Here is a 24,478-nt window from a genome sequence, read left to right on the forward strand (position 1 = left end):
GCTCCATTACTACTATTATGTAGAAGGACAGGACACAATTTTAGCTACCAATTCACAAAGCTCTGTTAATACTGGCTTCACAGAGTTAAATAAATTAATAGCAGCTTTTAACCTGGAAAAGTGCTTTACTGTACTTCTTGTTCTTTATGAAAGTTGCTTATTACCATTTCCAACAGGGTCAAAGAAACTGACCTCGTTTCAGAAACACAGAACTAGGAGTGAGGGAGATAGATTTATCTATATATCCTGTATTTTTTATCCACCACTACCCACTTTTTCAACATCTGAAGATGTCATGAGCAGGACTGATTTATAAATTCTTAGCAACATGGCAGGCACACTTTGGGACACTCAGGCAGAAGGGAAAAACACTTACCACTTATTTTTCTAATTTTCAAAGCATCAACTGTTTCCTGATTTTAAAACAGAAATGCCACGTATTTCCATTTAGAAGTGGGCAGTCTCTTCCTTTAACACAGGAGTTGTTTTTCTTCTTCTTAGAGATACAATTTACATTTATGAAATCAATCCAAATTAGACGTGTGGATGATCCCACTAGAAGGCCTTTTGAGCCATTCAAAAATGAAAACCCTCACAAACATCTTACCAAGATTTAATGTACATTTATTCTTAACACGTGGAACATATAGTATAAAGATTTCATACTGAATAAATGATATTCATTAAGCCAAAAAAGGAAAAAAGGGAGGAATTTACATCAAGTTTTTTTTAGCTACATCGTCTGAAATACAAATATGCAGAATTCATCACTGAAAAATCTCAATTGTGTTTCTTCATCAGGAACTTCAACTGAACCTAGAACTTTTTCACACCTCGATTAGAAAGAAAAACAAAAAACAAAAAAACCCCAGGAAAAATAAAACTATAAGTTGATTGGCTGCTGAGACAGCAATGACTTTATACACAGAGACCTGTACAGCATCCTCCAGAGAAAGAGAGAAAGAGAAAGAAAGAAGGAAAGAAAGAAAGAGAGAGAGAGAGAGAGATGTCTGGCAAGAGATTAAATAATTGGTGTCTCGCTTTTGCAGGTCATCAACTCGTTTAACTCGTCATACTATAAAGGGGTGCAGGGAGAAGGGGAACAAAACTGCAAGGAGTCTGAGGGCATGTGCAATGTACAACGTCATATATATATACACACGTGGCAGCCATGAGGCTGCAGCTAAAGGTTAAAACCAGTTCTAAGAGGTGATCTCAGGGTTATTCATACAATCAAGGAGGAAGAGAGAAAGAGGTCAGGGTGTTGTAGGTTCACACATGATACTTTGGGGGAAAAGCCTTTTTTTCTCCTCAACATTAACTAAAAACATTTTTAAAAACTACAGCTTGCTGCTGATCCAGCTTTTTTTCTTCTTCAATGTGAGACATTATTACAGTATGTTTACAGTTTAAGGTGTACAGTACATGAAGTTCTACACTCTACTGCACAGGCCTCCATTGGACAAGGTCTGTTAACAACTGGTAGCTTCTTGGTTCCTGCAAGATTGTGAATGTACAACGATAAACCACAGAGTTCAGCAGTCACTTTTTTGTCCTTCAGAGTTTACCATTAAAAACAGTTATGAAAGTAGCGCCTGTTGTTGGGTAACAGGACAAAGTTGTTTTCCCCAAACTCACTGTAAACAACAGCAACTTTGGTTAAAATAAAAAAAGTCTTTTTTTTTTAAATGTAGGCAGAACTTTGTCTCCTTGAACAGGGGTTTAGGACAGATCTGAAGGGCAGAGGTGAGGGAAGGGGGAACATCTTTTTCCCCAAGGTAGAAGCAGGACAGCGCAGGGCAGACAGTGGATTCTGAGGTGGTTTTGCATAAATAAAGGGCAACAATCAGTTTCTAAGTCCTCCACTCACACACACGCACACAGGGGGTATAGGCATCCCACGGCTGTCATGACTGGCCAATTAAAAACAGTACATCACAAATAACTTGTGAAACCAACGAGTTCATCAGAGGTGACACGGAGATGTCCAACAGCCGTGACTCATATAACGTGAACTCAGAGTGGTTCTCGTCCACTTTGGCCAGGGCGAGCAGCGCTCGAGCTGCCCGACGCATCATGTCCACACTGGTCGGCTCAAAGGGAGGGTTCTGCATGTGCATCAAACTGGCTTGGCTCTGTTGAAACTGAGTGGCTGCCAGGCTGTCCTCCAAGAAGCCTAACAAGTTGCCAATGCTGCCCTTCTGCACAGCAATGGCTCTAGCTGCCAAGCTGTCGCCCTGCGCCAAGTTGGCCAGTAGTACCACAGCCATCTCCCGACACACCGGGTTCTTTCGGTCACTAAGGAAACGGACCATGGTGCTGTAGAGTTTCTCCAAGCGACTGAAAGGTGGCGTTGCAAGGATCAAATCCACATTGTTATCCTGGATGCTGAGTTTACTGAGGGTTTCCAAAACCAGTCTTTGAGGGGAGAGAACAGCATTAGGCCCCAGGGTTGGAAAAGGATCTTGGGCTTCTGCTGAAGGACACACTGCCCAATGGAGGAGTCCATCCAGGATAGGCAAACAGATGCTCTCGGGGTATGGTGAAAGGTCCAGCTGGCCAGAGATGTTGGCCAATGTGACCAAAGTGTTTTCACGAAGCATCTCCAAGCAGTCCCACCACCACTCCACTTTGTTGCAGCTCACTCCTTGGTCCTGCTCCTCCTCTTTCTCATATGTCAGTGGCGCCTGTTTGCGTTCTGGATGCTTATGGTGCAGGAGAATCAGTTTCCCTAAGATCAGCAGCAGACCAGGGTGTTTAGACATCTCAAAGTCATTGCCTGGCACAAATGATAAACTCCTGATGATGTTAGACACACAGATGCAACGTTTAGACAATGAATCCTGCCAGTCTAGAAGTGTGCAGAGGGGCGTCTCGTCTTTACTGTGAGGTTCGTCCTCCAGGATTTGTATGTTTCTGTGGCTCTGAGCTGGACTAATGCCAAATGGGAATTTACTGCTTTCCTTAGCCACCTCCACATTTCTTACTCCTTCCTCCTCTGCCAATGAGCTGGGTCGTGCTGAAAGCATGTCGTCCATGGTAGCCGTTATCCTTTTCTCTGGAGGACTGTCAGATGGAGGGGATACTCCCTCTCGGGCGACAGGGTTGCTCTCAGCTACAGAATGTTTTCGCAAAATAGAGTTGCAAGGAGCTCGCTTGTGAGTCAACGACAGCTCCATTTTGCTTTCAAAGTGGGTTTGAATGTGTTCAGTGGTGTCTCCCCCACCAATCCGCCAGTGCAGCAGCCCGCTCTCAAATTCCTGTACCCGGCCAAGTTTGTCGGAATAATCTACCACAAATGGGTCATTCTTCTGCACTATCTTGACTGGAAGCTTGTCAAATTTACTGACTAGCTTTTCCTCGTTGCTCTCAAGAGGTGCTGTGGCTTTATTTGCAAAGGCAGCCTCCTCCTCCCCTTCCTCTTCCTCCTCACAGTTAGGAATCTGTGACTCCTCTTTATCCCCCTCTTCAGGAGGAGGACTCGAAGATTTGCTGACCCTCTCAGGATCCAATAGTGTTCTCTGCCCTGGATCTCCCACCTCATATTCCTTCAGGATTCCAAATATTTCTATCAGGCATCGTCGGAAATATTCCACTAGTAGCTCCAACAACCCTGGCAGCTGCAAGGGAACAGAACATGAAATAAGAAAGTGCCACATTTTCTTGCCCCTGAAGACAATTTTGGCTTGATTCAGACATAATGCCTAATCATAGCTCTCTCTCCCGTTTGTGTCAAAACCACATTTTGTCATAACATCCAAACTGGAAAACTGCTTGAAAACCATGGTCAAACCTTTGTTTACAATTCTGGTTTGCACTTGCCCTAGAAACCAGGGTTTTACCATAGTTTGAATGACAAATGCAAATCATAGTCTGCCAGTTCAGATATAATGGAAAAATATGGCTTGCTGCAAACAAATAAGGGAGGGGAACAATCACAGGACCCAATGGAAAAAGTAAGTGCTCAAGTTCTAGGCTCATTCATGTAGCACCAAACCATAGTTTTATGTTACACCTGAGCCTAGTTTCAAACTTGTAAGTTGAAATGCATATGCTATATGCTAGAATACAATAAAAAATTTCACTGTTGCACTAAAACCAGTGTGTCTTGAACAACCTTTAAAGAGTCAACAAATTTAATATAACTTTTATGAATAAATGCCCTGTATATCAGGACCTCTGATAAAGTGGACTAAGGCTTTTGTGGACTAATGCCCCAAGTAAATTGCTTGGGACTTTGTATTTATTAACTCACAAATCCTAACCCTGGGCTATGTTGTTGTTGTTGTTGTTGTTGTTGTTGTTGTTGTTGTTGTTGTTGTTGTTGTTGTTTTGTCTTATCCACTCGTTGCCATGTTTGTGAACCGCCCTGATTGTTTGTGAACCACCTTGAGACCTCTGGGTATAGGGCGGTGCATAAATTGAAAATAAATAAATAAATAAATAAGGCCCCAGCACTTAAAATTTCACTGATAAGAAAAAATTGTGTGTACTTACATCAGACAGAAAACAGTCTGCACAGATACAGATACTAGTAAAGAAATGCAAATTTGTCTAGATTTACATATTTTACAGTATATAACTTTGTTACTTCTAGTCATACAGAGGGATAAGAAGCAAAGACAGGAAACCATATGGCCTGATTTCTGGAAGCCCTATGCACCCCCAAAGATTTCAAGCCTAATATTTCAGCCCTAAGGACATTAAATGATTCTCAAGATGCTGAATTCCACACTATGCACAATACACACAGCCCAAACTTTAGTCACATTTCTATGTTAAATCTTTTGCTCAGGTCTTTCAATTCCACTTTTATATTTCAAAGTCCTATCTCCTGGAGGTGTCAACTCACCTGGCTAAGGTTGAAGGTCATTATGCTGTTGTCATCATACAGCAGGATGTTTATGGTATCCAAAGCCCACGTACTTTCAGCCAGTAACCCAGATTTCAGAGACATCATTACTCTCCATGCTTCAGGTGTTCCTGCAATATAGAAACACACATGATTTAATTTCAACTCCCAGAATGAAATGAAACTAATCCTGTCCCTGTATCCTGCTTTCTACATTATACAAGAACCAAAAGCAAGTTACCCAGCCAGGTGACTAGACTTGAATTCTCAATCCATAAGGAATCATCCTTGCACAAATCTAAGCAAGCTCTTGCATGGCTCCCATTGATTTCTATTACGTCTCCAAAATTCCCTGTGGATTGCATCCAGCACATGAAGGGATACTAGACATAACCACAGCAACCAAGACCATCTATTTCCAATCTATGAGTCTTTCCCCTCATTATAATGTAGCACTGAGGAACTCCAGGCCTCCAGGCTTGACAACCCACATTGGCCCTTCTCTGCCCATGACACACCCACCCATTGGCTCTGCTGTGTCCTCCTCTAGTGATCCTACCTGGTTGGAATGTGCCCTTGAATTGTAATAATACCTCTTGCTTGCCTGGATGGAGTGGTGTGTGTCCAACCCCCAACCCCCAACCCCCAGATGTGTGGTCCCTGGAAGGTTGCGCACAAATGAACATGGCCCCTCAGGCTGAAAAAGGTTCCAAATCCCTGCATGAGTGATACACCAAAGGGTGCCTTGTGGTCTGGCACACACCACTCTCCCATCAACTCAAGGGAATGAAAGCTCAATTACCAATATCTTTTGTGGTCAGACGTCGTCTTTGTTTCATCACAGGCTGTGTAGCTTCCACTGATCCAGGTGGGAATGTGATGTCCCGTCGTATCATAGGAGGTTGTACAGCTGCTGGTGTTATATGTGAGGCAGGGACAGGAGGCCCCGCCTTTTGCATCTTCATTCCTGAGTGCAGGAATGGAGATTTACTTGGAGAGGTGCGGTTTTCCACTGGTCTGGGAAGAGGTGCTGGACTAGATACCTGAGGAATGTGATTCTGCATGCTAGGTGGGGTCTGGTAGTTGGGCTGGGGTGGCCTTGTCATTGGGGGTACAGGGGCAGAGGGCCCATAAGGAGGCTGGCGGTTTCCATGAGAAGGCCACGGTCCTTCGTGATTAACCCTCTGATCCGGATGTAGCATTTCATCTGTTCGATTCACTCCATGATATGCAGGACCCTGGGGTGCAGAACCAGAACTCTGCCGGTTGGGATAGCTGTAGCTCATCTCGTTACGCCCTTGCCACATGGTGCCCTGCTGTGGGCCCTCTGGAGTGGACTGTATGGGCCCACCCATCATCTGAGGAGCAATATTCTGCTGTGTGCTAGAGCCTGGGGGAGCAGAGACCCTCTCTCTGACAAACTGGAATGGGAACTGGTTCTGTGGCCCAGCAGCAGGTCGGCGATCTGTGGCAGGGTATGTGTTCGGATACTGGTTATAGATTTCCTGCTGTGAAGAAGGCTGAGCAGTTTGCTGCTGGCTTGGTTGTTGGGTTTGTGCCGGAGGCAGCTGCTGTTGAGCCTGTCCCTGGCCTGTGCTGTACGGTACATTGTACAGCTCCGCTTCGTGTCGTTTGGCTGGGGGGCCATAGTTGCCATCCATCGGTCGCTTATAATTCTGGAAAGAAAACAAAAGCTGGCAATTCGCAAGCGGCTCTCATTCTAAGAGAGACTATGGGCAGGAAACTACAGCATTCACGGAACAGTATGAAGTCATCAGTTTCCTCTCATCCTACTCAGAACTGTTCTCTGGTGTACCAGGGTTTGGTACTAGAAGCTTCAAACCTGGTTATCTCCTTGTCCAAAACGAACAGCTGTACTCTCTGTACAGAATCTGTTATGTAACTGGTTCAGGCTGGAAGAGGTTTTCAATAAAGTGCATTGAAAGCTAACCTTATTTTGCCTTCCTCTCTTGCCATATACAGGACTATATCAAAGCACTTTGGAGATGGCCATGGTTTCCTTTATATACTAGGAGGGGAAAACACAAACACTATCAAGTCTAAGACTGGGAACTGGATATAATTTAACTTATGATGCTGGTTTTCATAAGCCTTGCTCACCAGGGCCCACTGTACTCGATCACATCAGTAACTGCAAATTTGACTACAGCCACATGGCTCCAGACAATAGAAATGATTTGTGGCAAGGGGTCTGTGGCAAGATAAGAGTGTGCAAGAGTTATGCCAAAAATAAAAAGTGTCAAAGGTGCCCATTGCAAACAGCTGGTTAAGCTTCTATAACAGGGCTTTTATTATTAATATTTCAACCTTCAAGTATCCTGCTATGATAACATTATTAAGGCAAAGCTATAAGAATAATCAAATCCTGGATTTTTTGGTTATAGACCAAGCTTTACAACCGTAAACACCTTCCCATACAAGTGAGACATAATTATATGCCAGCTTTGATTTCAAATAAAAAGATAGGAGTCATATATACTGCCAAGACTGAAAGAGAACCCTGTACACAAAATTACACTGTGATTATGTATATTAAGAAATACAGAAACTGAATTCTATACAAAAGAGAGCTTTGAGGGGTGGACACCTACCCTAAATTTCCTGAACTAAGATTTAATTTAGCTCAGCTACATTTTAAAGATAATATTTTTGCAGATAAGTTAGAAAGTTAGTTCTCAACTAACAGAAAAGATTATTTGTTTAGCATGGATATGTTTAAGTTCCCTCTGCAAAATCCACAGCACAATAGAGGCAAAGCCTACTTAAGGCCTGCAGATCCAGAACAAATATGGGAACAGTTCTGTACTGGTTCAGTTCTGGACTGGTTTGCTTTGGAAGACAACCCCCTTCCCCTTCCAGCCAGGAAATCCCAGCATTTGTTAAACTAAACCAGTGATTCTCAGAAATGTTTCTCTGGGCCACACTTTCAGGATAATTTTTTATCATAGCACACCAATTTTTTTATTGATAAGAAATACTTTGGAAAACAAGAAGAAACAACTAGCAGTGCTTGATTAACACAGAACACAACTACTTTATAATATGATCATAGGAAATCAAGAAAGCATAAAACCACGCAGCAACATAAGAACATGAACCATTCCCAAAATATAACTATAAATGAGCCTTTTTACATATGTAGCTTAAGTATGTATAGAAACTCAATGAGAAGTGTAAGCTTGCTTTTGCCGGATAATATCAGTTACGTTAGGTCTAATTTGAGAAAAACAAACTTTCATCTTATCAATGCAAATAAGTGGTTCTCTTTTCCAGGCTTCCTTAACCTTGGCCCTCCAGATGTTTTTTGCCTACAACTCCCATGATCCCTAGCTAGCAGGACCAGTGGTCAGGGAGCGCCGAGGTTGAGGAAGCCTACGTCTTTTCTGATCTTTCATATTTGTCAGAGCTGAATATCTCTGTTCACAACAATCTGTTGCAGAGCCAATAATCTTGAATAGAGGCATGGATACTGTTTCTGATTGTAAATCCCCCCCCCCACATTTTGATACACTACTACCCTGAAATATTCAAAGGTTTATTTTATTGTCCTTAAATCTTCCCACCGCACTTGCCATCCTCTCGTGCAACTCCTTTTGAGAACCATTGAACTAAACTATTACTATCCTTCCCTTCTGTGACTGCTCATAGGTTGCAACCACCACAATCTTTATCAGTCGAATTGCAAAACCTCAGGGAGCTCACCTGCTGTTGTGGCTGATATAGGGTGGTTTGTTGGCTAGGAAAGGGGCTGCTGGAGGATGTACCTTGAGTGGGAAATTGATTGCCATAGGAATCATGTCTGCAGAAAAGATGAAAGTATTAGTTTTCTTCCCAGATGCACAGAACACTATGGAATTCTATTGTGACTGTATTGTTGACACAATAGAGGCGTACTGGAACCTACCGCTGCTGTGGCTGCTGAGGGTATCGGCTTGGGGAGTACATCCCTGAATCAGGAGTGGAAGGCATGATGTTGGGCTGGGGTGTTCCGGTTCCTAAATTGGTTTCAGGTCCCATTCCAGCTTCAGTCCTGAAGGAAAACACAGCACACCCTCACACTATAAGCAATTCTAGCCCTCGTCTACAAAGAAAGAATCTAACACAGGGGTGGGGAGCCTGTAGCCCTCCAGATGTTGTTGGACTCCAAACTCCCACCATCCCCAGTCAGCATGGCTAGGAATGGTGGAAGTTGTAGTCCAACATCTGGAGGGCTACTGTTTCCCCATACTTGACCTAACAGCACAATCACCACTGCAAATAAATATAATGCATGTTACAGAACTCTTATTTAAACCCAGGGCTCTTTTTGCCTTCTGCAGTTCTGTGCAATCTTGTACATTTTGTATAGAATTTTAAATTTCTCAGTCCTGCTGAATTTCTAGTCCTCATTGTCTGACAAGGTGGGGTGGTGCTCATGCAAGGCTCCATAGTTCAGGAAACAAGAGTCCAGCCATCACCTCATCTGCCACATCTTCTTGTCCTATTCCACTAACACCAAAATCCTTCAAAGCCTGTCTTGCCCATATCCACCCCTCCTGCCACTTAAATACTCCTGAAAAACATATTCACTTGTAAACCCAAACCTGAGACACATAAATTCTGTGAAAACTGATGTTTAATTTTTGAGAACTGCCTTGTTCTAGGGAAAAGGTGGGATGGATGGATGGATAAATCAAATCAATCAATCAATAATAATAGGATCAATGCATCCAGGGTGAATACTCACCTCACTCTCTCATAAGGGCTATAAGGATAATGCTGCCTCTGCCCCATGGCCATATTAGTCATCCCTGGACCTGTAGCACGATTATAAGGATCACCCATACCACTGTTGGGGCCCTGCCCTGAGGACATAAAGGGATCACTTCCTGAAAGTGGAGAAAGGAAACCATCAATCTTCAGCAGGAACATGAAGCTATATTGGACATAAAAGTAAAGCTATTTTGTTCTAAAGCTCCTTTCATGGGATTAGAGTTTAATGGCTCTGTGCTAGAGCATGAAAGATAACATCACCTTTTCTCATACTGCCATATGGATCCTTTGTTTCATAGGACATACGACCCATCATGTCGGAAGTATTCATGCTGGGCTGGTACCCTGGGTTTGGAGTCATGGAGTTCCTCTTCTGGAAAGTAGGGTCACTGCCATCAGGAAAGGTGTCCTGAAGGCCTACTGAGTTACTCCTGAGCCAACAAAAGGAGGAAATGTTTCAACATGGAAGTCAATCAATGCAATCTATTAGAAAAGCCACGGCCAGGCAAAGCAGCCTTTAGGCATTTGTCAGTAGTAGGAAGTTGACTGTGCAATACCTGATGCCTTGCAAAGGGGGCATTTGACTGTGTGGCGTAGATGCAGGAGTTGGGGGCTTCAAGTCTCCTCCTTCTGCCATGGAGCTACTGGTGGACTGAGGTGTCTGAGGGCCCTGCATGGAGCCTGAACCAGCTGCAAGTAGAGAAGAGAGGCATCAGCTCCATGGTAAAGAGAAGCTACTAAGAAAAACCTTGAAGAATTTTATAGCAATGCAAACTCTCAAAAGTAGTACATCTTGAATTCAGGGAAGGGCAACTTCCTGAAGTCCTAGAATATATTGGGAGTCAATTTTCATCATTTTTAGAACAGAACTTGCTCTTGCCTGCACACCATAATGCCTGTGACTATTAACCCAAATTTGCTAGGCTTAACTGAAAAGTGCTGTGAGCTAGACCACAAAACAAAGTCTCCCAGGAGAAACAATGTTCTGAGCTGCATCTTTAGGCAGGGAGGCAATTCCGCATCAGTATGGTCCCGTTTTGCACATGACCAAGAAAGGCATGTAGATGGCAGATTAAATACACAACTCCTAGTTCGAGCTCCTCAAGTAAAAGGTTCTAAAACAGGGTCCCCAATCTAAGGCCCGGGGGCCGGATGCAGCCCGATCGCCTTCTAAATCCGGCCCACGGGCAGTCCAGGAATCAGCATGTTTTTACATGAGTAGAATGTGTCCTTTTATTTAAAATGCATCTCTGGGTTATTTGTGGGGCATAGGAATTCGTTCATCCCCCCCCCCAAAAAATAGTCCGGCCCCCCACAAGGTCTGAGGGACAGTGGACCGCCCCCCTGCTGAAAAGGTTTGCTGACCCCTGTTCTAAAAGCACAGCACAGGGCCTCTCCATTGGAGCCTTCCCAGGAAGTCCAAGACAAATTCTTCTATAGAAGGCTAAGGAAAGGGATCAAGCAACTACTCTGGATCATTCGACACAAGACCACTGGAAACTCTGAAAATCCAGGTATACAGTATCAAAAAGCCAGCTGTGCAGTTTATTGAGTTCTGCTGTTCCAGGCCAACCACAGCCTCTAATAGTGCCATCTCTAAGATTTATACACTCCAAGCGGCAAGCGAAAGCCAAACTCTTAATTAAGGTTTCCATTAGTTACCATTTTCAGCACTGATATCCCTTGCCTCAGCCTTGCAAGTTGATGAGTCATTTCAGCTATTCATTAAAATCCTCTAGAGGTCAGCTACAGGTCATGTTTGTTTATGCCCCACCTTCCTGGCACCCTCTCCCTCTGCTCAGCTGCTCCCTCCCAGTCTGGGGACATCTCCTGAGAAGGAAGGGCAGAGGCAAGCCCAGCAGGGAGCTTCATTCATAACCCCTCCCCTCACACCCTCTCCCCATTCAATAGCCTTTCAGCTCCATTCCGTTCCCCTGGGAATCCAACAAGCAAAGTCGCTGCTGCATTCTAATGCACTGACATCAGCAGGAAGAGGTTTCGAGACATCCCCTGTGTCGCTGCCATTTGTTGTTCGTCCCCACCCCCTGCTGTCCCTCCCAACTCACAAATTTACAAACTGCTGGAGGGATGCCAATTCCATACACTGTGAATTCAAGCCTAACTGGCTGCACTTCCCAGGGCACATGTTGCCAGCCATTCATTCATAACCAGGAGCCAAAAAAAACTGAAAGGGATTGGGGAAGGGAGGGGGAATCATGGAGGAGAGAGCGCGAGCAAGCTTATGCTGTAGCAGTCCAGGAGGCAGCATCTAACACACAAGACACTACTTGTGCAGCACTGTAAGGAGGGGTTTGGCACCACAAATGCTTTAAGGAGAGTGGCAAAGCAAATCAGAACCTAGCACCACAAACCCACACACAATAAATAGGGGGGTTTGCATGGCTGGAGAACCCTGGCATCTTCCACAAGCGAGCTGTTTGCTGTAACTGCAGGTTTACCCCTTCAGATATACCCCTAAGTGCACAGATCAGCCCCATCCAACCACAAGAATATGGCTGTTTCCAGCCACAAGCATTCACTTTTCAACAGAAGCCAACAGAAACCAAAGCAACACAGGGCATTTAATTAAAAGAGGCCTGCAGGTACCAGTAAATCAGTCAAGAGCCAGTTTTTGGAACTGTACACCTCTTAAAGGGGTAATAAGTTCTAGAGAGCTAGCTATGGTAGCCTATCATGGCAACAACAAGGAATACTGCAGCACTTTGGAGGTTAACAGCATTATTGCAACATACGTGTTCAATGGTTTCCTGTCCCACTACAGTTGTTGGTCAACACAGAAAAAAATGAGCTGGTTGTGTTATCACTAATTAATGTACTTGTGAGTTTTTAAATTCATGCACAACCTCACCCTTCAAACAAACTTTCCTGGAGAGGCTTTACAATAATGCAATAAGATGATGCGTACAATAAACACAGCAAATGAAACCTACAATTGTTTTTGAGGTGGTGGGTTAGGGATTATGGGTATCCAACTGAGTTCTAGAGCAGACCTATTGTAATTAATGGACCTTAGTTTGTCATGTGCATTAATTTCAATTGATCCACCCTGAACAGGACTAGGACTGGATATAACCCTATGAAATCGTAATGCTGACAGCCAAACTGACACCTGTATCCCTGATGCCTCCATCACATAATATGCTACAGGGGGCATCCCCTCATTCATGTGGTGTGGGATAGTGTGTCACTTGGATACTCCAAGCAACATGTCACCACACCTTATCACAACAACAAACATTATTGTCTAGGAGGTTCAGGTTCAAATGATGATGTTGCTATGTATCCCCTCCACTAAATTTACTCAGAATAAGCAGCCGCAGTATTTGAATATGAAAAGGATTCACACTGCAGAGAGCAAAAGACTGGAAGCATATCCATTTGCTCAAGAGAGGGGGCACAAAGCAGCAGGAAAAGGGTACGTACAGATCCTATTACAGTGGTGCCTCGCTTAACGAATGCCCTGCTTAACGAAATTTCCGCTTAACGAAATGATTTTTCGAGCGGAGGTTGCCTCGCTAGATGAATTCATTTTATGAAAAATTCATCTAGCGAATTGTGGTTTCCCATAGGAATGCATTGAAATTCAATTAATGCGTTCCTATGGGCAAATTTTTTTAAAAAAAAAATTCAATGCATTCCTATGGGATTCGCTAGACGAATTTTTCGTTATAAGAAAAGACCCGTGGAACGAATTAAATTCGTCTAGCGAGGCACCACTGTATATCAATCTCAAATTCCCACCATGTCCTCTTCCAGCAATGGATTTCAGACTGGGTCACCAGCAGGGAGCAAGAGCACATCACTACTCTCAGTGATAATTTTACTGAATCCCAGCTAGTGCATTCAGCAACTGAACAGTATTGGACTGCTCAAATAGACAGAATGATTCCAAATAAGGGACTATTGTTTTGTGGAATAGTACGTCTTCATTGTACAGCAGGGGGGGTGAGTAACATGATCTGGTCAGAGTTCTGGATCCTGAGTTCTGCCACCTCTGGCTGTGCTACTTTGACAGGCATGTCATCACCATGATGTCAGGTGCTCACAGCAAACGCAGATCGCCCGGTCAATCCAATCGGGGCTTGAAGTCAATGCCAACCAGCTGATTGTGATTTTAAGTCCCACTTTTGGCAGGGACTGGCTCTGCTTGGGAACTCCCATGTTGAAACAATCCCAGCAGAGCTTGTATTTGACATCCAATTTAAAACATGATGTATACAAGCCCCATCTGCCAAGGAACAAGAAGGAGCTCATTTAAAGGTTCCTGGTTGTTCCTCTGTAGTATTTATCTACCTCACACATGACATCATATACGATGCCAGGTTTGGAGCGAGTGGATGTGGCTTGAGGGAAACAGTTTCACAGGCCAAATTAAGACTCTTGTAGCCCCCAATTAGATTTGAGGACCAAAGGTCCCTGGATCAACCTGTGACATCTTTAGTCAAAGGCATTTTGATGGACAAATCACCTGATCTCATGTAACACAATTCCTAATGCATTTTGGCTGGCTGCTGGAGGTCACTCCTATCTGATACGTCAGCCCCCAAAACTTCTGACATGTCAACTGTTCTCCATCATGCTGTTGTGAAGGAAGTTACTTCAGAATGTAGCTACATATAGTGCTGCCTTGTCACAATTCTTTAACATGCCCCCCCCATCGATTTCTACTACCATGATACTAACACAGTGCCCGTGCTTGCAAGTCATGTTAAACCATGGTTTACTGAGCAGGAAGGAGCCACTGTAAGCCTTGGGCTCACATTCCAACCTTCTCCCCTCACATATGGCCAGGAGTATAACAGATTATCAAAGTTCGGAGAAATTTTCATGAAACAAGGATTGGTGAGCATAAGTCAAAAAGAAAAGCCAAAGAACTTCTATCATAGCAGTGTTGCCTTAAGAAAAACCAGTGTTTACCTTTACAGTGAAGGGGTGGGGGAGAAAGAAAAACTTTTTTTAAAACAGTGCCCAATTTGTGGTGGATATTAGTCTTTTTTAATAAAAAAATCTAGTATATGTGTCAGGGGGTTGTTGTGGCTAGTCCCAAGTAAACACGCCCAAGTCCGTTCTGTCTTTAATGGTTTTATTGTGCATAGTATTTACAGTGCAGAGATAGCAGAAAACATGACCTCCTAGTCACTCACAGAATCCAGCAATGGCGCCCTTCTGCTCCAGGGCCAGCATAATAGTCTGGGCACCCAGAAACGCCGCCCCCTAACCTAGCGTTTGGGCGCGCGCCTCAAATCAGGCGCTGGAAGCGGCTGTGCTCCCTCTCCTACTTGTTGGCTGGAGTGGTGCAGGGGCTCTGATACATCGCTGAGCCTTGCCTCATCCACTCTGCTCCCATCCTCATTTCCTCCCCCTGACCTGCTGCTGCTGCTGTCGCTGAACGAAGTGCTGGTCAGGATGATGGGGGGAGGCTCCCTGTAGGGAGGTCCCCTGACAATATGGATTAGAGCTCTTCAAACATCAAGACAGGTAGTATGTTGAAGAACATTAATACAGCAGTAGCAGTGTATTTAAGCCAATTGTTAAGTCTTGGTTCCCATTATTCTCGTACTAGTCCCACCCTTCACTGTGACAATCCCAGGCTGCTAAAAAAGTCACAGCTATGTGGTTGCAAAGATACAATGAGTACCACAGGACTACTAACAGAAAAAAGACATTTAGCACACATCATATTTGGCCCATTCAGTTGAGCAGCATGTTGTGATTGTACAGGCAGCTGTGTAAGGACACAACATTATACGTAAGAAGTGAATAATATGTTGAAACCAGGTCTTCTCAAGTTCTAGATCAGATATGAAACCATGAACCCATGAGAAATCTTTAATGTATCAGCACTAAATCTATCATTCCAGCCTTATAAATCATACTTTTGGATTCTAAAAAGCAATATGTCAAATTTGAGACATGCAGCAAGACGTTTTCAAGTCTTAAGCGAACAACAGAAAGAAAAGTCAACTGTCTCTACATCAGTGTATAATCCCAGCATGCCATCCTTTATCTGAAAGAGCTATCCTGCCTGGAGCAGGCAAAAGCCACCTCCAGTTCTCAACCATGCTCTATCACCTTTACAAATGCAGAAAGGCTGCCTAGATAAATCACATTTGTAAATATGCCTTTAAAAAATACATAACTGCAACAGTTCCACATTCTGGTAGAATAAGGATCCTGTTGAGCAATTATGATATAGTCATGCAGGGTGTGGCCTACTAGACCCTGATCTAGACATTGCAAAACAGGATGAATTCAACACTTCAGAAGTCAAAGTTGACTCACCCGGAGATGGAGGCTGTATTTTGGGTTGTGACTTCTTTGAATCAGTTGCAAAGATGTCTGGGGGAGGATCTTCTCCTCGCTCAATCTTGCACTCAAAGGCATAGAGACACTGGATGTACTGCTTCTTCAGAGAGCTAGCTGCACTGCTGGAGGTACCCACATTCAAATTGGTTGCTAACTCACGCCATTTCTTGTTTTTGTTAACCTGCACAAAGCAAGAAGAGCCAACTTTTAAATCCAAGTCACATCTCCTTTCTAAAGCATGCTACAGGCAGAGTGATACACTTCTGAAGTAGTGTTTAAGAAAGTAAGGAAACTCAAATACAAATCACCAGCTTCCCCCCTCCTAACAAAGGGTTTTTAAAAAGCAATAAGCAATTTATTGTCCATCTTAGGGAAGCAAATATAAAAACACAAGTTCAAGAGGGGAGGGAGCACTAATAGTAGTATTACCCCAAATTGATGTAGTAATGTGAATTAAAAAACTGAAGCAACCTATCAAGAATTCTGCTTATCAAGACTGGGAATTTATGAATTAGATGTGGCCTTGTACATCCCTCCAGGGTTAATAAGATATATAAACGTGTGTTGTGTGTAAGACGGACCTGAGAAAGGGCATCTTAACAGATACAAGCTTAAGTTAACTCACTTGAGTCAGCCCTCCGATCTCCTTCACAGAGACATAGAGCCGATACAGGTCTAGGGGTTTCCGGCCCACAGCAGGTAGATTGGTCATGCCCATTGCTTTCTCTTCAGTGAAAGCCAAATAGCGATCTACCCACATCTTTCTCTCTGGCTCACCACCCAGCTCATAGAGTTTAGTAATCTTTTCATTTGTAGTAGTAGAGGAGCTGGATTTCTAGAGAAAAAAGAGAGGAAGAAGCAGAGTAGACAATCACATAATAATTTAAAAGCAATCTGAGAAAAGGTAGGTCTTCAGATATCATCACATAACACAGGAAGAGAGAAAAGCAATGACACCATTCTGATGAAGGTGCACCCACCCTACTTCAGTCTAAGTGCACTGTAGAAATCTAGGTTAACATCAGTTGTACAATAATTACAAACTGGTCCTTTACTGCAAAGATGATCTTGACATTTCAGTTTAGTAACATCCAGGTTTCATTACTGCAGTGCATTATATGTACAGCTGTCTCTCTGAAAACTTCACAACTATTTCAGAATATGATAGCCAGGTCATTAACTAGTCATGAATCTTTTATCTCTTGGAATCAACACATTACATCCATATTCAAATACCTTTGTGGTCTTCAAGTTTGTTTCTGGTCACAATTCAAAGGGCTGGTCTTAATTTATAACGCCCTACAGCATCTGGTATCAGGGTACCCTAAAGGCTGCATGCTCTTATATGAACCTGCTCAGCAGCTGAGTCATCAACAAACTTCCTTGGATGTACTCATCTCCGGAGGTTATGCAGGTTTGCTACTAGACAGTGGACCATGGCTAAGGGTTATGCCCAAACAATGGAACTCCATCTGAGGAATATACGTCTAGCTTCTTTTTAAATCTTTTAGGCATAAAGTGAAATCTGTCCTGCTCGTCCATGAATTTGTTGATTAATGGCTCTGAATTCATATTAATTAGCTTTCTGTTTCCATTATTGTTGTTTATTGTAGTCTCATTGTTTAGTTTGAATTAATCTTGATTTTCTGCTTTAATTGATGGCTACCAGAAGTGCCTTGAATTTTCTTTTTATAATGCTAGTTACTGATGTTTACCAATACAGGATTTTGGTTAATTTGTTGGTTTGGTTATTTTTGTCAGCCACTTTGCATACTGGGGGGGAGGGGGAGGAGGTTGCAGAAAGGCAGCACAGGAAAAAATTAAATAAATAAAATTGCATGAATGCTAAATACAAACTAAAACACCGTAAAAACAAGTCTTAGAAACAAATGTAAAAGAAGGTTATAGAGATGGATGCAGGTCAGCCCAGTATTATCTGAATGCAGTTGTACATAGGCCAGAAGGAAAACCTCTTGGTAATGACAAACTGGCCTGGGGAAGAAGTGAGGATTTAGACAGAAAGAGAAACTCCATTGTTGTTAGAGTCAGTAAGAGATGTAGGAAACATCAGGGGTGAAAAATGGAACACCCACATCCAGATGCCTCCTAATTCTGTTAGCCAACTTCTCTTTGGAGGAGCAAACTACATGCACTATGTCATAGCAATAGTGTGAGACACAGTGCTTGCACAGCTTTGAGTTTTAAAAATAGAAAGAAGGGGGTGTTAGTATAACTTTCAAGCAACTGATCAATGATAGTATGCAGATTTTTCCAAGTCTGGAAGCACATGACCTGTTGTCATGCACTTTGAGATATAAGGATGAATACCTCTTTGCAGTCCCACCATGTATCAGGCTAGTGGCCACCATCCAAGCAGCTGTTTTGCTGGTGGCCCCCAAGCTCTGGAATCTGTTACCAACGAACTGTTAAAATCTCTCTCTTCCAGCAAGCCTTTTATTATTAAGATGTTACTTTAATGCTAGCTGCCCGATTTTTTAATCTGTTACTGTTACAACGTTGTATTGTTATTACTGTCATTTTATCAATAACCTTTATTTTTCTGGAAGGGTAACCTGCTTTCACAACTATTGTTGAAAATGAGTATACAAATCAGATAAATAGTCAGAAGTCTTGGATCAGCATTAGTTAAAGTGAAAGGCGTCTCACCAAACAAAGGCAATGCAAGAAGACTTTAGGACAAACTAAAGTTAGACAACTAGTGGTCAAAGTTGCTTTCTTTGTCAGGGTCAGAATCCTCAAGATAACTTTGCTGTCTATGCAAGTTCCCAGCCAAAGAAGTTAGTAATCAGTTCTGATAATGTTCCTTTTGGGCTCCTAAAATGTCTCAAGTCGAACCCATATGGGCCACTACCTAGGAAAATTGTTCTTCTCTTACTTCTCTCACACTGCAGGAAGATTGTACTGCAGAAGAAAAGGCAACAGCTGCCTCAGGAAAAACACTACCAGAGAATGATTTCATTTAAGGGACAGGGAAGGTTTGTTTGATCCAACATATGAGAGGATCACTCTCCCCAGTGAATTTTAGAGTAGTTTAATAAACATTTTGTGGGGGGATGTTATGGGACTAGGCAATGGCCAAATTGTCTGAGCATTAAGAAAATGTAAGCAAAATTTCTTTGTGAAATGTATGTTGAATTTTTGCATTAGTCCCTTTCCTTATGGCTCCAACCTCTAGCACTTGGAACTGCAATCTTTAAAGCAGAAAGCTGTGGGAGGTACCAGGTAATCAAAGTCTAAGAGCAGTTTGAGTTTAAAGGAACCATGCTTATTTGCCAGTGTTGAAAACAGACCCTATCTAGCCTAGTAAAGATCAATGAAGCTAACTTGCTTAGCTATGTTAGTATTTTGCTACGAGGAAGTCTGAAGGGCACAAGGAAGACTATGAGACTCTTTGTTTAGTACTGCAACAGCACTACTGTAGATGTTAGATCTGGACTGAGAAAAAGGACAAAGCTTTATGAAATTGCTCTACTATTCCTCTACTATGTTGCAATTAAAAATAAAAAAGGTATGGGGAGAATCGTGCAAGGCTTTTTGGCACCAAGATGACAATCTCCTGGCCATTGCCCTATTTGATACAATTGACAATTTGAGTAAAGATCCCATATTCAAAGTGGTTAACCTTACAAGTAGGTTGCTACTGCAGAACATTGAAGGAGCTAATTCTCTAAGAACCAAATGCCTGGCAGAAGAAAAATATAAAATCACTGCATTTCCCTTATCATTAAAATTAACATTTGAGGGTTAGAATCATCCTTGAGGGAAATATATCTCCATTCCAGATTGGTGAAAGTTGAGGTGCCAATGTAACATGTAATATGGATGAGACATCCTGCATAGAATGTCCAAGGCCACATCTACTTGGGCTGATGCAGATGTAAAATCAGAATATGAGCAGGCCACAGATATGATGTGCTTCCTATCCCCTTATCTACCCTGGAACCAATTCTCTCTTTCTTCCTTAACCACAGTTCAGTGTTTTGGTGACACAAACATTAGCTACAGTTAAGGCTAACCAGAGTTTCCAGTTAATAAGGAATTCAAACCCTGTTTGCAACAACTCTTTCTGAATCCCACCCTCACCAGAAGAACTATACACTAATTCAGGTTGGCACTGAGGGACATATTGGATTTTTTTAAACAAAAATAACTAAAAGTTAGAAATCAGGTCCTAAAGACACAGAAGATGCATGAAGCTTGGGGGTCAAAGCATCCACAAATACTTTTAAATAAAATTATCGCACAGCATTTTGTCATTTAGATCTGATTAGTTGCTTCTGTTATAATAAACACTGCTACAAAGCTCTCATGGGGGAAGACTGTTGACTCCCATTACCCGAAATACATTCCTGTGCATTTTTGAAAGCTGATCTGTAAGCTGGCATGTGGTTGGCCATTCCACACACTGGAAATATAGACTAAATGCATAAGATAAAGGTAAACGTAAAGGGACCCCTGACCGGTAGGTCCAGTCGTGGACGACTCTGGGGTTGCAGCGCTCATCTCACTTTACTGGCCGAGGGAGCCGGCATACAGCTTCCAGGTCATGTGGCCAGCATGACTAAGCCACTTCTGGCAAACCAAAGCAGCGCACAGAAACACCGTTTACCTTCCCGCCGGAGCGGTACCTATTTATCTACCGTGTTTCCCCCTTTTTAAGACACCGTCTTATTCTTTTTTTTACTCAAAAAAACACACGGTGTCTTATTTTCAGGGGATGTCTTGTACCTTAAGGCCTCTTCGGAGGGGCCAGGCAGCTGGCTGGGGTGCTGCTGGGCGCTCTGTGCGGCGCTGCAGCAGCAGCTGGGTCCAGGCACCAAGGCAGCAGGCCGCTGGCTCAGTGCTTCGTCCGGCGCTGCGGAGCGCTCCTCTCTGCAGCTGCCGGTTCCGGTGGCAGGGCGGCAGGCAAAAAAACCCAAACCAAAGAGGCCAGGCCGCTGCACTCCGCCCAGCGCTGCAGGGCGCTCCGAGCCCTCGGCGCTGCGGAGCGCTCCTCTTTGCAGCTGCCGGTTCCGGTGGCGGGGCGGCAGGCAAAAAAGGAAAAAAAGAGGCCAGGCCGCTGTGCTCCGCCTGGCGCTGCGGAGCGCTCCGCTCTGCAGCCGCCGGTTCCAGTGGCGGGGTGGCAGGCCGCCTCGGGCAGGCAAAAAAAGAGAGGCCAGGCTGCTGGCTCGGGCGCGCGGAGCACCCCGAGCCTCTGAGAGCCAGCAGGACGAGGAGGAGGCTTGCCGGGTCGTCGCCCAGCAGCGCGCGCGGAGCGCCCCGAGCCTCTGAGAGCCAGCAGAACGAGGAGGAGGCTTGCCGGGTCGTCGCCCAGCAGCGCGCGCGGAGCGCCCCGAACCTCTGAGAGCCAGCAGGACGAGGAGGCTTGCCGGGTAGTCGCCCAGCAGCGCGCGCGGAGCGCCCCGAGCCTCTGAGAGCCAGCAGGACGAGGAGGAGGCTTGCCGGGTCGTCGCCCAGCAGCGCGCGCGGAGCGCCCCGAGCCTCTGAGAGCCAGCAGGACGAGGAGGAGGCTTGCCGGGTCGTCGCCCAGCAGCGCGCGCGGAGCGCCCCGAGCCTCTGAGAGCCAGCAGGACGAGGAGGAGGCTTGCCAGGTCGTCGCCCAGCAGCGCGCGCGGAGCGCCCCGAGCCTCTGAGAGCCAGCAGGACGAGGAGGAGGCTTGCCGGGTCGTTGCCCAGCAGCGCGCGCGGAGCGCCCCGAGCCGCCGGCAGCCAGCAGCAGCAACAACAATCCCAGAGGCAAGCCTCCTCCTCGTCCTGCTGGCTCTCAGAGGCTCGGGGTGCTCCGCGCGCGCTGCTGGGCGACGACCCGGCAAGCCTCCTCCTCGTCCTGCTGGCTCTCAGAGGCTCGGGGCGCTCCGCGCGCGCTGCTGGGCAACGACCCGGCAAGCCTCCTCCTCGTCCTGCTGGCTCTCAGAGGCTCGGGGTGCTCCGCGCGCCCGAGCCAGCAGCCTGGCCTCTCTTTTTTTGCCTGCCCGAGGCGGCCTGCCGCCCCGCCACTGGAACCGGCGGCTTGCTCGCAGAGGCTCGGGGTGCTCCGCGCGCACTGCTGGATGCCGACCTGGCAAGCCGCCTCCTGCTCTTGCCGGCTCCCAGAGGCTCGGGGCACTGCTTTTCTATACTCTTGCCGCGGCCAGCGTGCTGGGTCCCGCTGGCTGGCTGGGGCACTCAGCGGTCTCGCTCCTCGGAGGTATGGCTTATTTTCAGGGTATGGCTTTTATTTCCTAAACGCTTAAAATCCTGCTATGGCTTATATAATGACTACGTCTTAAAATAGGGGAAACACGGTACTTGTACTTTGATGTGCTTTCAAACTGTTAGGTTGGCAGGAGCTGGGACCAAGCAATGGGAGCTCACACCATTGTGGGGATTCGGACCACCGACCTTCTGATCGACAAGCCCTAGGCTCTGTAGTTTAGACCACAGTGCCACCCACAAGATACTCTACTCTTAATTCCAGAGAAAATGTTCACTAGTGCAACAGAATGCAAGCAAAAGCTAGAATAAAGTGCTTTGGAATGAAAAGCTTTGTATAGCTGTAGAGATCTTCATGCCTTAGGGCCATGCTTTATCAGAGGTAAACCCCAGGCAAGAGGTACAATACACATTACTTAATAAAGGAGAATATTATGCAGGCATGGTCTAAGTGTGTTCCAGGCACAATCCAACAAGCTTTAAAGAACCCCATAAATGCTTAGGTGTTCTCTGAATTTGCACAAACAAGTGCCTCATTTGGCAATCATATGAAGTTGGTAGTGCAGCTCTCTACAAGGAAATGATGTTGTTCAGCAACAATATGGGTGGTAAAACAAGAAAAGTCTCATACTTTCATCATAACCAAATCACATAAGATAGAGTCAAATGCACACTAATAAAATCCAGGCTCACATTTCTTTAAAAACAAGTGCTGACAAACTACCTCCCAATCTCTGCAGAAGCTACAGAAAACTTTTTTTTTTACCTTCGACTTGGATTCAGTTTTGGGGGTTCCATCTGCCTTATTGTTCATTTTGGGAGCTGGTGTTAGTTTAACATCCCCGAGTCCCATCATCTCAGGACTTGCAGCCATCCCTAGAGAGTCAAACACCAACATGAAAATGTTTTTCAGTGTGCCATTAAAAAACACAAATAACTTGGGCAGAAAGACTGGGTACAGCATCTTACCTGCAGAATTGTTGGCCATATTCCCACCCATTGGATATGGTGGGCCCTGGGGATTGAGCATGCCAGCCATGCTATTAATTCCTTGGCCATAGGGAGGCCCAGTTCCCATCATTCCTCCTTGGTTAATATGGGGGTAACCAGATGGCCTAAAAACAACACAACTACATTAGAAATAGTCAACTGTGTACATTACCAATGAACACTTGGCTAATAATGGGATTTTTCCTGCTTAAATTCCCTACACAAACAGGTAGACTAAAGTGATTATCTTTCTCCATAGTGGGCATTCCTTAGTGTATCTCTGACTTGCTGGGTGGGTGAAAAAGTGAGACTCAGATCTGGGCTATTGAGGCAAGTTCAGCTCTTCTAAGGTTTTGAGGTTTGAGTTTTTTTAGCATCAGGATAAAGGTGGCAACCATTTTGTGTAGGGGTTCCATTCCTGGCCCCCATGTGCATTGATGGAACGCATTAAAGTGCACCCCACCCCGTTCCATCCTCATTTTGCCTTCTTCCGGGTTCAAAAGGACCCACCCATTGGCGATCACGTGTCAATTGGACACGCCTAAAATTGGCATAGCCCTCTTCCCCAAGCTTCTCAATACTGTGTAAATTGCTCACTGAGTATGCATGCTCCAGATGCAACTGAAGCAGAGGCCTTCCCAACACAAGACAAAAGAAACCCACCCCACTTATTTTATTGTCTCTTCCAGGTAACATTGGACAGCAGAAAAAATGAATTCCATTATAATCCAACAGAAGAGAGATAGCTAACATTACCAGCCCCATCTGCCTTCCCTAACCCTCAATGGTTGTCAGTTTGTTTCCAGACCCAAATTAAGGTGCTGATGTTAGTACCATATTGGCCCGAATATAAGCCACACTTTTTTCCCCCAATTCTGACTGTGAAATGTTAAAGTGTGGCTTATATTCGCAACCTTACAAAAATTATCCAGTGTGCAGCTAAAAGCATGGCAAAGTGGTGCCCACCCCGCACATAGTCCCAAGGCTGTGAAGGGGGAGAGCAGGGAAGGGGAAAGGCCACTGGCAATGCAGCGTGGCTCCCCCCGCCCCGCCCAGAATGCACCCAGGAGCACGAGGCAAACAGCACCAGGAATACGGCAAAGCCGTGCCTGCCCTGCACATAGTCCCCTGTCCTCTCCCCCAAGGCTGGGAAGGGAGAAAGTGAGGAAGGGAGTGGCTTTAGGAGGGTATTGTCGTTTTTTCTCCCCCCCCCCGACTTTTAAATGTGTGGCTTATATTCAGACCAATACGGGTATTTAACCATGACTTAGGCCCCAAATACGTCCTTCCCACAAACTCCCTCTGGTGTTAAGATCAGCAGGA

At 44.8% G+C, this 24,478-nt stretch overlaps 1 protein-coding gene across 1 annotated transcript in view; it reads right to left on the bottom strand.

The window, feature by feature from the left end:
- Positions 1-607: 607 nt before the first annotated feature.
- The window catches only part of ARID1A (AT-rich interaction domain 1A), a 90,560-nt gene continuing 66,689 nt past the window's right edge, over positions 608-24,478 (bottom strand). The window contains exons 9-20 of the mRNA XM_035121144.2: positions 23,135-23,280; positions 22,932-23,041; positions 16,578-16,787; positions 15,929-16,133; positions 10,183-10,315; positions 9,887-10,056; positions 9,600-9,741; positions 8,778-8,903; positions 8,576-8,672; positions 5,655-6,528; positions 4,853-4,983; positions 608-3,620 (exon numbers count right to left, since the gene is read on the bottom strand). Coding sequence (XP_034977035.2) covers positions 1,908-3,620; positions 4,853-4,983; positions 5,655-6,528; positions 8,576-8,672; positions 8,778-8,903; positions 9,600-9,741; positions 9,887-10,056; positions 10,183-10,315; positions 15,929-16,133; positions 16,578-16,787; positions 22,932-23,041; positions 23,135-23,280 — 4,057 coding nt within the window. The 3' untranslated portion in view covers positions 608-1,907. The remainder of the gene's footprint in view (positions 3,621-4,852; positions 4,984-5,654; positions 6,529-8,575; positions 8,673-8,777; positions 8,904-9,599; positions 9,742-9,886; positions 10,057-10,182; positions 10,316-15,928; positions 16,134-16,577; positions 16,788-22,931; positions 23,042-23,134; positions 23,281-24,478) is intronic.

This window comes from Zootoca vivipara, chromosome 6 (assembly GCF_963506605.1).
Source record: "Zootoca vivipara chromosome 6, rZooViv1.1, whole genome shotgun sequence".
NCBI classification, from domain to species: Eukaryota; Metazoa; Chordata; class Lepidosauria; order Squamata; family Lacertidae; genus Zootoca; species Zootoca vivipara.